General features: G+C 41.4%; 1 protein-coding gene across 1 annotated transcript; it reads left to right on the top strand.

The window, feature by feature from the left end:
* The first annotated feature begins 293 nt into the window (after nt 1-293).
* Nucleotides 294-13,342, top strand: LOC119779048 (serine/threonine-protein phosphatase 2B catalytic subunit beta isoform-like). Its single transcript, XM_038278545.1, has 2 exons — nt 294-409; nt 12,931-13,342. Exons 1-2 carry the CDS (start codon nt 340-342, stop codon nt 13,089-13,091), a joined length of 231 nt encoding a protein of 76 aa, XP_038134473.1. The 5' UTR covers nt 294-339; the 3' UTR covers nt 13,092-13,342.
* The last annotated feature ends 1,409 nt before the right edge of the window (nt 13,343-14,751 follow it).

Here is a 14,751-nt window from a genome sequence, read left to right as displayed (position 1 = left end):
GCATATTATCTTTAAAACAGAAAAAAATTTCATTCATTGGCAAATATCTTTTTTCCCTGCTCAAATTTGGGGAAAATCATTGATTTAAGAAATGTTGACTTTATTTCTAGCTGTTTTTTGCAAGTGCGCCTCCCTCCATGCCTCAGAGCTGAGGTAAATCCCCCCTCAGCTCTCCTCTCATAAGTCCCAGTGACCCTTTAACACCACACTATCCTAAATCCCTGCCAGGCGTCTCTACCTTCCTCTCAGAGCGACCGTGACTCACCGTTGATCTCCTGTTGTTTCATAAAGGATAAAAATGTGATGTTGCTCTTGAATGTGTTATTTTAGCCATATTTGATGACTGGCTCTTTTCCTCCTTCCCAAACCCCCCAAAACAAAGCTACCATTGAAGCAGCTAAAGCAAAAGGTACGCAGTGTGACTCAAAATTCCTTGTCTGTGTTTGTGTTTGTGATTTTCTTGCCTTTAAAGAGAGAAAAATCCCCAATATGCTGACTTTTATTCCTGTTTGTATCTTCACTGTTGTGCATCTACTGACCATCATCTGGCTGATGGAGGATTTTATATTTAGATACACAGCTTCTTGCACTGATGTCTGTAAAATCTACTTTTTAGAGATGCACCAATCAGGCTTTTCCTGGCTGAGATGGTTTCTACTTTTCTTTATGGTTTGATGCATTGATCCAGAGAGCAGAGCCGCCTCAGGCACTCACCGTCATCTCTTTGGAATCACCTCCTTTCAGGCTTTTAGCTGAGAATATTTCACAGGGTGCACACCTTGCTGTAGCACATCTTTAGGTTTTGCATGGCGTAAATGTTCAAATTTTCCGGAAACAATATTATGTTTCATGATTCATTCAACCAATCAGAAAGTGTAAAATCTGTGATGGACCGGCGACCTGTCCAGGGTCACAGTTTATACATGAATGAGTTACTGTAATTTAATGCTTTTTAATGCACTTAGAAATTATTTTAATGCCATCAACAAGTACCCATGACTCTTTAATATTTATATATATCTATATATAAAACATGCCAAAGTCCTTCATCATCTTTACCGTCGACAGGCTGCAGCCTGTAACTTTTGTTAAAGTTTACATTCTCTACCCTATTCTTTGCCTCAAGCTTCTTTCCAAAACTTCGGTTTACGATCAACCGGAAGCACTCTGCCAAAACACGGGGGAACCAGTTTTTTGTATTAAGCTAAAAAAAAATTGTTTTTAATTATTTTTTTTTTTTCTAAATAACGCATTTTAAATCCCACGATAATAAATTTTAATGAATTTTAATGCCAGTTAAGACCTTATTTAAAAAAATAAAAATTTAATGACTTTTAATGATTTTTAATAACCTGCGGAAACCCTGAGGGTAACCCCGCCTCTCACCCGCAGACGGCTGGAAAACCCCTTTGTGCCCCCCGCTTGGTATAAGCATGAGGGAAAAGGGGAGGATGGAAGTGTAAACATCACCGCGATTGTGTTTTTTGGTAGGTGTTGATGCGCCTTACGCGGCCCCGTGGATTTCTGAAAATACCGTTTTTTCCAGACTATAGAGCGCATTTTAAATTTAAAAACCGCACCCACTACATTTTTTTTTTTTTAAAATGGAAACATCGTCCCCCGGGGTATAAGCACTGTATTACTGAGGGTTCCCCCCAAAAACCGTATGGGGGCCTACGGGTTTGGTTGGGCAACCACAAGTTTAATCTGGTGGAAACGTTCACCCAAATCATTTTGAGTAACGAAACTAGCTTGAAAAATGGCCGATTATATCTAAACCCCCATCACACCTCGACATTTAGACCGGCGTCCCCCCTGACGTACGAAAAATCGGGCAAAAACCGGGTAGTTGGATAATTTTCGGATCATTTTATATAATTTATGGCACGCGGGGAAGTATGTGGAAACCGTGAAGTACGCTGGCAAACCGAAAAATGGCGAGTAGGTCGAGAAAGTTTGAACATGCCCCAAATTTTCCGGCTATGGCATCGTTTCTCGTATGCGGTCCATAAGTTCCGCTAAGTTATCTGATCAGTGACATCTTAAGTGAAAGTTACCTAAGCGTGGCGTTAGTTTTTCCCAAACCCTTTGAGTAAGTAATCATAACTTTGCGAAATTATCAAAATTTCTCTCCAACACATTTTAAAGTTTTGACGTGTGCCAGACAAACCTTTCCAAAGACATTTCTTTAGGCAGCCGGGGCCCAGGGGGAGCAAGTTTTTTAAACGGAGCCTTTTGCATCATTTCATGGGCATTAAGCTTATGTGTTTTAAATGTGAAGTTAGGTTCATCGGACTTAAGTTTCTAGCCCCTTTTATGATATCTATGTTACCCCAAAAAAGAAAAAATACATAAAGTTCAGCTATCCCATGTTTTAGTACCCCTCGTAACCCACCCATCCCAGCTTTCAAGATTTCACTCGCAGATCAGCTGGAACTCCCTTTAAAAAAATTTGGACCCGTTCCCAAACGAACGTCCAATCAGCGTTGGCTTTGAGGGGGTTGAGGTGTGACGCAAGAGAAGCGCGACATTAGTCAAAAGAACATGGCGGTTTTCAGCCGAGGGAAACTAGCGTTTAGCGGAGGCTATGAGAAAGTTTTATGGGAATTAAACGTATTTCTTCACTGAAAGAAGAGCAAAACCTGCTCTGGAGGCTTTTCTCAGGGAAAAAAATGTTTTTTTCCCTTCTCCCGCTTTTCAGCAAGAGTTTGGGGTGCTCCCTAGCTCTGTTTACGTCATAGCTTCGTTATCTGATTAGTTTATTTGGCCCGTCTATACCAAAAAGGCCAAACAGCTAACCAGTATTTTCGCCCCCCTTTCCCCAAATTTTTCAACGGAAGGTTTCCAAAAAAGGATATGCGGGGCAAATCCACTGGAGGATCAGGTTATGTTTTAGGAGATTCTGGGACGTCAGAAGGGGTGTGACGGGGGGCCCAAACTTTTTGGTGGGCAAGAAAAGAGGGATTTAAATTAGCCGAGTTATGCTTTTAAAACTAACTTTAAAAACCCCTAACCTTTTTTGGTTGATGCATTTTAGATAAAATGCTGAGAGTTCTTTTTAGTTTTAATGTTGTTGATTAAAAGAAAAAAATTTTTTTGTGGTTAAAAGCAGCCCGTGGCCAAACAGAACAGATATCACCACTTTTAGCTTCACTTTATCCCCCTCTGATTTGCTCAGCAGAAGGAGGGTTTCCAGGTGGAGGGTTTAGGACCCCGAAAGGGGGCCCAAAGTCTCTGACTGTTTTGCTTCCCCCAGAGGAAAAAACCCTCTTAGACAGAGCTAAGATAAGACCAGGGAATCCCGCCCGGGATATTTTTAGCCTAAACCTGTTTCCCTTTGGGTTTGCTACTCCCCTCTGCCTCTCTGGTGAATGCCGATGGGCGAGATTACGATCACTTGGTTACGTCCATTAAAACAGATTTGTGACGGGGAGGGCAGCTCATGTAGGGCTGCCCCTTTAAAATCGGGCGGACTAATGTTCTGTCAGAGCTGCAGCTCCTGCTGCTTTACAAAACCACACTGCAACCTGCGGTGCGTCACCTGCGGTTAGGGGTCTCGGTTCTGACTAAAAATGGCTCAAGCGCCACATAGCCAAAAACAACAGCAGAGAAACGGACGCCAGAGAGATTGTTTCAGGGGACCCTGTAATCAATTACTTTAAGATTAGACCCACTAACCCCTGGTTAAAGAAGAGCAAGCCATTTGAATGTTTGAGATCTGTGCAGATTTTTCTAAAAGAAAATACCGTTTTTTCCCAGACCATAGAGCGCACCTCATTTATATGCCCACGCACCCCTAAATTTTTTTGAAAAAAACTAAAAAATGTACTATAAGTAAATAAGCCCACCAGGGTATAAGCTACTGATATCTACCGACTTTTCTCCCTCCAAACCTGTAGGGGGAGCTCTACATATAGCCACTGAAGTAGGGACGCAGAACAATGCTAGCTCCCGTTAGCTTGTAGGATCACAGCAGTAAGAGCTTCTACTGAAAGATGGGCTTCGTCGGCTCTTTATTTTACCTCTGCGGGGGTTGAGCTATAGCCTCGTGAAACCATCCTGATCTTGCGAGCTAACCAGTCTGGAGACTCTCCGTTTAAAAAAATTTGGAGCCGTTCACCAAACGAACGTCCAATCAACGTTGGCTTTGAGACGGGTTGAGGTGTGACGCAACGAGAAGCGCAACAGTTCAGTCTAAAGAACATGGCGGCCTCAGCCGATGAAACTAGCGTTAGCGTGGCTATCAAGCAAGTTTTATCGGAATTACAGAGTTTTTCTTCACTGAAAGAAGAGCAAAACACTGCTCTGGAGGCTTTTCTCAGAGGAAAAGATGTTTTTGCTCTTCTCCTGACTGGTTTCGGCAAGAGTAGCCTGGCTTGTGGTTGTGTTTTCGTCGTCGCTCTGTTAGTACGTCATATGCTTTGTTGATCTGATTGGTTTATTTGGCCCGTCTATCACCAACATAGGCCAATCAGCTAACCAGTATTTTCGCCCCTTCCCAAAATTACTTCAACGGAAGGTTTCCAGATGGATATGCGGAGCAAATCCATCTGGTGGAGTCAGGTTAGTTGAGCTAAAGCTCTTCATTGGTTCGGCAGCTTTAATGCCGAGCATTTTCAATCGTTGCTCGCAGCTACAGCTCAAACTGTACGACAATACAGCAGGATTTAAAAGTTCACAGCTCATGATAAATGTTCTCACACTGTGCGACCCGACGCTCTGATGCAATATTACGACGGGCGACTGAATTTTATACATGTTTTATTTTTTCCCAAACTTACGATTCCTCGTGGGGAGCTGGTCGTGAGAGGCTAATCGTCCCTTATTACCCCCCTCATGCTACACGGCGTGCAACGAGGCTGAAACTCGGTCTGATTGAAACATTTTTGCACGACTGGAGAATCGACCCAAATGTGTGAATTTGAGATATTTCTTCTCCGTCGTGCCTGTCATTACCCGATCCGTCAAGGAAGCACGATCCGTCCTGCTCATTCAATTCAATTCAGTTTATTTATATAGCGCCAAATTCACAACACATGTCATCTCAAGGCACTTTACAGTTCAACCAGATCATACAGTCAAATTGATACAAAGTTTTCTATCTAAGGAAAACCAGTTGATTGCATTGACTCATTGACTCAAATACAATCCCCCACACTAAGCATGCTTGTAGCGACAGTGGAGAGGAAAAACTCCCTTTTAACAGGAAGAAACCTCCAGCAGAACCAGGCTCAGTGTGAGCGGCCATCTGCCGAGGCCGACTGGGGTTCAAGGAGACAGAAGCAGAGATACAAAAAGCAGCTGTAAAAGGCGGCCCCGTCCAGGAAACACACAGCCAGGCAGACGAGCTCCAAGGCAGCTCCCATGCCAGAGGACGAAGAGAGCACATCCACTCAGTCACGGTCAGAGAAACAGGACCACACTGGAAAACAGGCCGATCTCCAACATCTATTAACAAGGGTGTTGATAGAAGCAGCACAGCTGATGTTTTTTTCCAGGATGACGTCACAGCCAAACAGGAACAGACGAGGCAAAGCTACTCTGAGGAAAAGCAGAGAGAGCAGAAGGTTAGAGATTGAACTAACAGATTCTGCAGAATAGGAGAACAGAGAGAGAATGAAGCAGAATGATGAAATGGGGGTCCCTATGTCCTCCAAAAGTCTAAGCCTATAGCAGCATAACTATAGAGATAGCTCAGGATAACCTGAGCCACCCTAACTATAAGCTTTATCAAAAATGAAAGTTTTAAGCCTAGCCTTAAAAGTAGACAGGGTGTCTGCCTCACGGACTAAAACTGGTAGTTGGTTCCACAGGAGAGGAGCCTGATAACTAAAAGATCTGCCTCCCATTCTACTTTTAGAAATTCTAGGAACCACTAGTAAACCTGCAGATTGAGAGCGAAGTGCTCTGTTAGGAACATAAGGAACAATCAGATCTCTGATATAAGATGGAGCTTGGCCATTTAAGGCTTTATATGTGAGAAGGAGGATTTTAAATTCTATTCTTGATTTAACAGGAAGCCAATGAAGAGAAGCCAGGATAGGAGAGATATGATCTCTCTTTTTCATTTTCATTAGAACTCTGGCTGCAGCATTTTGGATCAGCTGAAGGCTTTTAACTACAGTTTGTGGACTTCCTGATAGTAAAGAATTACAATAGTCCAGCCTTGAAGTAACAAATGCATGGACTAGTTTCTCAGCATCACCCCTGGACAGGATATTTCTAATTTTTGCAATGTTCCTCAGATGAAAGAAGGAAATTCTAGAAACCTCTTTGATATGGGATTTAAATGACAGGTCCTGATCAAAAATAACACCAAGATTTTTTACTTTATTATCTGAAATCAGTTTAATCCCATCCAAATGAAGTGACTGGCTAATCAGTTTCTTTTTCAGAGACTCTGGTCCAAAGACTATAACTTCTGTTTTGTCTGCATTCAGAAGCAGAAAATTAAGAGTCATCCAGGTTTTTATGTCTTCAAGACATGCCTGTAATCTATGTAATGGGTTAGCTTCATCTGGATTTATAGACAGATATAGCTGGGTATCATCAGCATAACAGTGGAAATTAATCCCATGCTGTCTAATAATTCTACCAATTGGGAGCATGTATAAAGTAAAGAGAATTGGTCCTAGCACTGATCCCTGTGGTACTCCACAGGTAACCTTTGAGCGTGTTGAAGATCTATCATTAACATGAACAAACTGAATTCGATCAGATAGATAAGATTTAAACCAGTCTAGTGCTGTTCCTTTAATTCCAACAAAATATTCAAGTCTTTCTAAAAGAATATTATGGTCAACTGTATCAAATGCAGCACTAAGATCCAACAGGACGAGCACAGATACAAGTCCATTATCTGAGGCCATGAGAATATCATTAGTGACTTTCACCAGAGCTGTTTCAGTGCTATGATGAGCTCTAAAGCCAGACTGAAACTCTTCAAAAAGTTCATTATGGTGGAAGTGATCGCAAACTTGTTTGGCAACTACTTTCTCAAGAATTTTGGATAAGAAAGGAAGATTGGATATAGGTCTATAATTGACCAAGTCATCTGGGTCAAGAGACGGTTTCTTAAGCAGAGGTTTAATTACAGCAATCTTAAAAGCTTTAGGTACATATCCCTGTAACAGAGATAGATTAATCACATCTAAAATGGAGGAGGAGATCAAAGGGAATACCTCCTTAAATAACCTGGTTGGAACTGGATCTAACATACAAGTTGAAGGCTTAGATGAAGACAATAATTTTGCTAATTCAGAGAGTTCAACTGGATCAAAGCAGTCTAAACCCGGTTCAGATTCCATGACTACCTCAGGTACAATCGCGGATAGAGGAGTGCTTATGATCTTATTTTTAATAAGATCAATCTTATTTATAAAGAATCCCATAAAATCATTGCTGCTAAGAGCAGGTGGAATGGACGGTTCAACAGAGCTATGGCTCTGGGTGAGTTTGGCAACTGTATTAAAAAGAAATCTAGGATTATTCTTATTCTCCTCTATTAATGAGGAGAAGTATGCTGCTCTTGCTTTACAAAGGGTCCTCTTATACAGCAGTAAACCATTTTTCCAGACTAGGAAGGACTCTCGCAGGCCTGTGGAGCGATATTTTCTCTCCAGTTTCCTAGCATTTTGCTTCAAAGTACGCAGCTCTGCATTAAACCAAGGAGCAAGCTTTCTATTTTTAACGGTTTTCATTTTCAAAGGAGCTGCGTTGTCTAAGGCAATACGCAGAGAACTAGCAACCCCCTCAACAAAATCATCAACCTGTGAAGGGGAATAAGCTAAGCTTTTGCACTCTGCAGCACTGCTCAGTGACACAGAGCAGAGAGAAAGTGAAGCAGATTCTTTAAAATTTATAACTGCACTATCTGATAAAGATCTACTAAAATTGAACCTTCTTTTGGGGGAGGAGAACTCTGTTAAAGTAATCCTGAAGGTTATTAGAAAGTGGTCAGAGAGGACAGGGTTGTGAGGAAATACTGTTATTTCTTCACATTCTATGCCGTATGTCAGCACAAGATCCAAAGTATGAAGATGAGAATGCGTGGGACTATTCACATTTTGAACAAAGCCAATAGTGTCTAAGATAGCATTAAAGGCTGCTCTTAAGCTATCGCCTTCAATGTCAGCATGGATGTTAAAATCTCCCACTATGATGACCCTGTCAGTATTTAATACCAAATCAGAAAGGAACTCTGAAAACTCATCTAAAAATTCAGAGTAAGGACCTGGTGGACGATACAAAGTTACAAAAAGAAGAGGTTTTCTTGCCTTGAAATTTGGATCAGGGAAATTAAGGGTTAAATGTTCAAAAGAGTTGTAGGAATTAATTGTTTTGGGAGTAATCAGTAAGTCAGACTCGAAGATTGTTGCTACTCCTCCTCCTCGCCCAGAACTTCTGGGGATGTGAAAATTTAAATAGCTTGAAGGAGTTGCCTCATTTATGCTCACATAATCCTCTTGCTGCAGCCAGGTTTCTGTAAGGCAAAACAAGTCAATGTGATTATCACAAATCAAGTCATTAACTAGTAGACTTTTAGAGGAAAGCGATCTTATGTTAAACAGACCGCATTTAATTGTTTTAACTTTTTCCCCAATTGGAGTTATTTTGATTTTAATTAGATTATCATGATTTACTCCTTTGGGAATCTTTGCTAATTTATTAGATTTTGGTCGTGGGCAAGACACTGTCTGGATGGAGTAAAGAGTGGGTAACAGTAGAGAAGCTGCAGAGATGTGTGTTAAACTACAACTCTGCTTCCTGGTCTGCACCCTGGGTGGTCAGGGTTTTGGAGGACTAATAAATGTGGCCAGATTCCTAGAAAGAAGAGCTGCACCATCCAAAGTGGGATGGATGCCGTCTCTCCGAATCAGACCAGGCTTTCCCCAAAAGGATTGCCAATTATTAATGTAGCCCACGTTGTTTTCAGGGCACCACCTAGACAACCAGCGATTGAATGACGACATGCGGCTAAACATGTCATCACTGGTCAGATCAGGGAGGGGACCAGAGAAAATTACGGAGTCCGACATTTTTTTGGCAAACTTACACACCGAAGCAACACTAATTTTAGTGACCTCCGATCGGCGTAACCGGGTGTCATTACCACCAGCGTGAATAACAATCTTACTGTATTTAACCTTATCCTTAGCCAGTAGTTTCAGGTAGGATTTGATGTCGCCCGTTCTGGCCCCCGGCAAACATTTGACTATGGTCCCTGGTGTCTCTAATGCCACGTTTCTGACTATGGAGCTGCCAATCACCAGAGTGGGCTTCTCAGTGGGTGTGTCACTGAGTGGGGAAAACCGGTTAGAAACGTGAACGGGTTGGTGGTGACCAGTGGGCAGAGATCCACGACTACGCTTTCTGCGTACAGTTACCCAATCGCCTGGCTGCTCAGGCACTTTTGGAGGACAGCTACGTGGGGGGCCTACTTCAACAGCCTGAAGCCTGGATTCTAACTCTGACACCCTCGCCTCCAAAGCTACAAAAATACTACACTTATTACACATCCCATTATCACTAAAGGAGGCAGAGGAATAACTGAACATCTGACACAGAGAGCAGGAGAGAGGAGAGGAAGAAGGAAGAGTTGGAAAAGAGTCAAGGGAGGGAGAGAGAGAAGCCATAGCAATGCTAAGCTAGCGCTAGCCTAGGCTAGCTACTTCTTGCTATCAGAAATAAAACCGTGTGAAACTGACAAGTGCTCAGTAGAAAAGTGCAGCAGAAGGTGCTATGTTTTAAAGTAGTCAGTTAGAGTTACTTAGATACAGAGATATCACAGAGAAAATAACTTAACTTCAGATGGAGATCCTCTGAACAGCTGCACACTTAGTTGCACACTCAGTTAATCCAAACAGGAAGTGAACAGTCTCAATCACCACTATGTCACTAATCACTATGTTATGAAATAGTTTAGCCACCAACAGTGGCTAAACAGACTGTATTGTTCATGCGCGAACAGAATAACTTCTGGGTAGGCAATACTTTATATGTTTTTCTTACTTTTTTATTCTTTTGTCTTTTTCGGGCAGGGGGTTCCTTTGAATATTTTTGTATTTGGGTAGATATTGCATATTCTAAAAACAAAAAAACCACTTACTTACGTTACTGTGACTGCTCTTAGCATGTCCGATAAAGATGTCACGCAGTACAATGTAGAGAATGTAAAACGTATCCATTTCTTCTAGAAAAGTCTTCAATATTTTCTATGCGATGTGGTTTAGCATTCTTTAATGTTTTATGTATATAAATAAATGTTTTCAGTTATCACATAGTTTTCCGCGACCCGGCTCTTATTATTCTGTTCGCGCATGTGCAGGACAGGTCGTGTTTCCGGGACGGATCGGGTAATGACAGTGCCTGCTGCTAGCATGTTCTTTTGCTAAACGAATTAGCGTCTTATTCTTTCATTTCCAACTTTGAATTCCCCTCTCAGTTAGGAAAAATCCAAAGAAAAGCTGTGGAGAAAAAAGAAGCTGCTTATAGTCCGGAAAATACGGTAAACCAAATTAACACCTCTGGCTGCTAAAGGCCCAGAAACACATTTATTACAGAGTAAAATCTGAAATACCTTCAAATCGTTGGTTATAAAAGCAAGTAGACAGCATGTGGGGAAAAAAACAAACAGTTTAAAACAACAAAAAAACGGTCAGAGAAATTAGTTTTATGGGTTTCCTCAAAAATATTTCTGGTTTTCAGTTTGAAAAGTAACCATATGTTTATAGTAGTAGCCATTCAAAATTTCCCCACTTTCCTTTATGGGTCCTTGGATTTTCCTCGGCTGGTCCCCTACAATTCCTCTTTAAAAATCAATCTTTCTGTCATGATTTGTGGACATTAAGATCTAAAGAGAAGCGCCATCTCCTGGTCAGACCCTGTAATTCAGTGAAAGGGTGGAGTCAGAGTAAAAAAATATGCAATACAAAATATACACAATACGAAATATACACTTCAGTACACTTCAGTACGGAAGAGGATAAGGGCCACTGAAAAAAAAAAAAAGTTAACTGATTTTTAATTTTTTTTTCAGTTTAATATGGGAAAAAAGTCAGAATTCCGACTTTAATCTCAGAATTCTGACTTTTTTCTCAGAATTCTGACTTTTTTCTCAGAATTCTGACTTTAATCTCAGAATTCTGACTTTTTTCTCAGAATTCTGACTTTTATTGTCAGAATTCAGTAAGAATTCTGAGATAAAGTCAGAATTCTGAGAGTAAAGTCTGAATTTTGAGATTAAAGTCTGAATTCTGAGATTAAAGTCTGAATTCTGAGATTAAAGTCTGAATTCTGAGAATAAAGTCTGAATTCTGAGATTAAAGTCTGAATTCTGAGATTAAAGTCTGAATTCTGAGAATAAAGTCTGAATTCTGAGAATAAAGTCTGAATTCTGAGATTAAAGTCTGAATTCTGAGATTAAAGTCTGAATTCTGAGAATAAAGTCTGAATTCTGAGATTAAAGTCTGAATTCTGAGAGTAAAGTCTGAATTCTGAGATTAAAGTCTGAATTCTGAGAATACAGTCTGAATTCTGAGAATAAAGTCTGAATTCTGAGATTAAAGTCTGAATTCTGAGATTAAAGTCTGAATTCTGAGAATAAAGTCTGAATTCTGAGATTAAAGTCTGAATTCTGAGAGTAAAGTCTGAATTCTGAGATTAAAGTCTGAATTCTGAGAATACAGTCTGAATTCTGAGAAAAAAGTCAGAATTCTGAGATTAAAGTCTGAATTCTGAGATTAAAGTCTGAATTCTGAGATTAAAGTCTGAATTCTGAGAATAAAGTCTGAATTCTGAGATTAAAGTCTGAATTCTGAGATTAAAGTCTGAATTCTGAGATTAAAGTCTGAATTCTGAGAATACAGTCTGAATTCTGAGAAAAAAGTCAGAATTCTGAGATTAAAGTCTGAATTCTGAGATTAAAGTCTGACTTCTGAGATTAAAGTCTGAATTCTGAGATTAAAGTCTGAATTCTGAGATTAACGTCTGAATTCTGAGAATAAAGTCTGAATTCTGAGATTAAAGTCTGAATTCTGAGATTAACGTCTGAATTCTGAGATTAACGTCTGAATTCTGAGAATACAGTCTGAATTCTGAGAATACAGTCTGAATTCTGAGAATACAGTCTGAATTCTGAGATTAAAGTCTGAATTCTGAGAATACAGTCTGAATTCTGAGAATACAGTCTGAATTCTGAGATTAAAATCTGAATTCTGAGAATACAGTCTGAATTCTGAGATTAAAGTCTGAATTCTGAGAATACAGTCTGAATTCTGAGAATACAGTCTGAATTCTGAGAATACAGTCTGAATTCTGAGAATACAGTCTGAATTCTGAGATTAAAGTCTGAATTCTGAGAATAAAGTCTGAATTCTGACTTTTTTCCTATACTAAACTGAAAAAAAAATTTAAAAATCAATTAACTTTTTTTTTTTTCAGTGGCCCTAATCCTCTTCCTTTCTCCAGTGACTGGAGTTAGGGGGGGGGGGGGGGGGGGGGGGGGGGGGGGATTTTGCTGCCATTCAGCTTTTTACTTGGAAGGGGCCATTTTGAATGGCTGCTACTGTATAACAAATCAGCCTCCATCTCTGCTGTGTGTTTATCCGTAGAGCTTCTGTTACTTCCTGTTTACAGTTTAATATGTTTAAAGCTTTGTATTGACATTTCCTCACTGGTTTGCTTTCCGTTTGCACATCTGCTCTGGTTTTCTCTGGTTTCACGGGACGCGACCGTAAGTCTACGACACTGAGTGTTTTGATGTGGTAGCTTGTCCCGCTGGTGTCTGAGCTGTAGTCGTCCTTGTTTACCTGTTGCATGCGTTGTGTTCGCAGACGCCGCTCTCTGTGCTGGACAGAAAACGTCTTCTGTGTTTTCAACACGTCCAGCTTTGCTGCTTTTCTTTACGCTCCCTTCTGCTCTGTCCTCCAGCTATCCAAGGCTTCTCCCCCACGAGGAAAATCCGCAACTTCGAAGAAGCTCGAGGCCTGGACAGGATAAACGAGAGGATGCCGCCGCGCAAAGACGGCCAGCAGCCAGACGGGACCGCCATCAACAGCAATGCTCCCAGCAAGAACGGCACGGACGGATAAGCGGCGGAGAGGCGGCCCTCACCTGTCTGCACATGACCCATACTCTCTGTGTGTCTCTGTCTCTCTGTCTGCGCTGGACCCGCCCCTTCAGTGGATCAGAACCCCATGGAGGTCGCAGCGCTGCCTAAACACGCCCAACTCAAAGGAAACATGAAGGAGGAGACCGCTGCCGAGAAATCTCACCTTATTTATTCAAGATGATACATTATTACATTATTTAATAGCGCCAGATAAATAAAACTTACACTGAACTTATATAAAAAAGGTTTTTAAAGAGAAAACTTTTGATAAAGTGATAGAAATAGAAAGAGTCTTTGTTTTGTAGGAGTTTCAGCCAGTGTTAGATTTTTTATTCTTCTGACTTTTTAAAGAAGGAAAATACTGTAGGCTGAGCCTCCTGGGCCACCGTCCGTACAATTCAGCGCTCAGATGCATCAGTAGTGATTGCACCGTGTTTTAAAGATGTTAAAAAGACTCAAACGTTTTTAAAGCTGTTTTAAAGATTTCTGCTGCTTTTACAGCTTGTGGAACAGAAACAAAGGCTACGTTCACACTGCTGCCCTTAAAGCTGTAGTGGAGGATTTTCTCGAATAAAAAAAAAAAAGCACATGCACAACCCTGTTCCCGCTCCAGAGAGAGATCGCCTATTTAACACGTGTGAGAGCGTGCACAAGCCCATTTCTCCTCCTGCACGCTCCGTTTAAATGTTTCTTTTTGCATCGCTCGTACAAGCTGACTTTCCAAAAGAAGATTCGGTAACTGCTAAGTGAAAATTGGGACGAGCATGTAGGACGGCCTTACGTTAACATATCATCAGAATGATTGACAGTTAGGAGGACGAATTATTTAGATGATCCACCTGTAAATAAAACATCCTCCACTATACCTTTAATTAATTCCGTTTTTTTTTTTTTTTTTTGTGAAATCCGATTTTGTGCAGTCATTCGCATTTCCAAGTATATGCGACTTGTATGTGATCTCCTATGTGAACTGCGTTCATTCACCCCTTGCTCACACTGGCTCCGGTGACGTTACCGAGCCGACGGAGACCGCAACTCCCGCACACCCCCTCTCACACCGCCCTTTTGACTACGGTGCGGTGCGGCTCCGGCAACTCGCGAGAACAGAAGTTCCCTTGAGTTCACGTAACTTCACGCGATAACACGGCCCAAATAAGGATATTTGCGAGAGCTTGTTGCGGAGGGCTCCGGCACGCCGCAAGGATAGCTTTCTTGCTGAATTTTCTGCAGCGCCGGAGTGTCTCGGTAACCGCAGCCGGACAGCTCAGCAGCCGGTGAGAGAGTTTTACGTGTTTTTAATGACTTGGAATCACTGCGGCGTCGCACCCACCGCACCGCAACGGTAAGACCGGAGTCGTGTGAACCGGGGGTCAATATCCCATATGTGCAGTAGGGTACGCCGTGACGTCACAAGCAGCAAGAATGCTCTGTGTTTACGGAAATAAACATGGATGCTAGCGCTGGGGTACATCTCGCGATCTTTTATTTCATTCCCAACCTCAGCCAGAATATTAACAACACATGTTTGTTGTTTTTCTTCTTGCTGATACGTAGCAAACTGCAGCATAGCGACACTTGTCGATTATTAATGCCGTTCCGTTCGGATGAATGCGACCTGGCCGTTTAGAAAAGATCGGATT

Source organism: Cyprinodon tularosa, unplaced genomic scaffold (genome assembly GCF_016077235.1).
Source record: "Cyprinodon tularosa strain WSP-4 unplaced genomic scaffold, ASM1607723v1 ctg1418, whole genome shotgun sequence".
Lineage (NCBI taxonomy): Eukaryota > Metazoa > Chordata > Actinopteri > Cyprinodontiformes > Cyprinodontidae > Cyprinodon > Cyprinodon tularosa.
The sequence above is the reverse complement of the archived record's forward strand: the minus strand, read 5'-3'. Positions and strand labels throughout refer to the sequence as shown.

Bases quoted from the DNA above. Each gene is read 5' to 3' on its own strand.
- LOC119779048 (XM_038278545.1), top strand. From the start codon at position 340: ATGACTGGCTCTTTTCCTCCTTCCCAAACCCCCCAAAACAAAGCTACC. The intron at 410-12,930 runs GTACGCAGTGTG...TCTGTCCTCCAG, and splicing joins TGAAGCAGCTAAAGCAAAAG to CTATCCAAGGCTTCTCCCCC.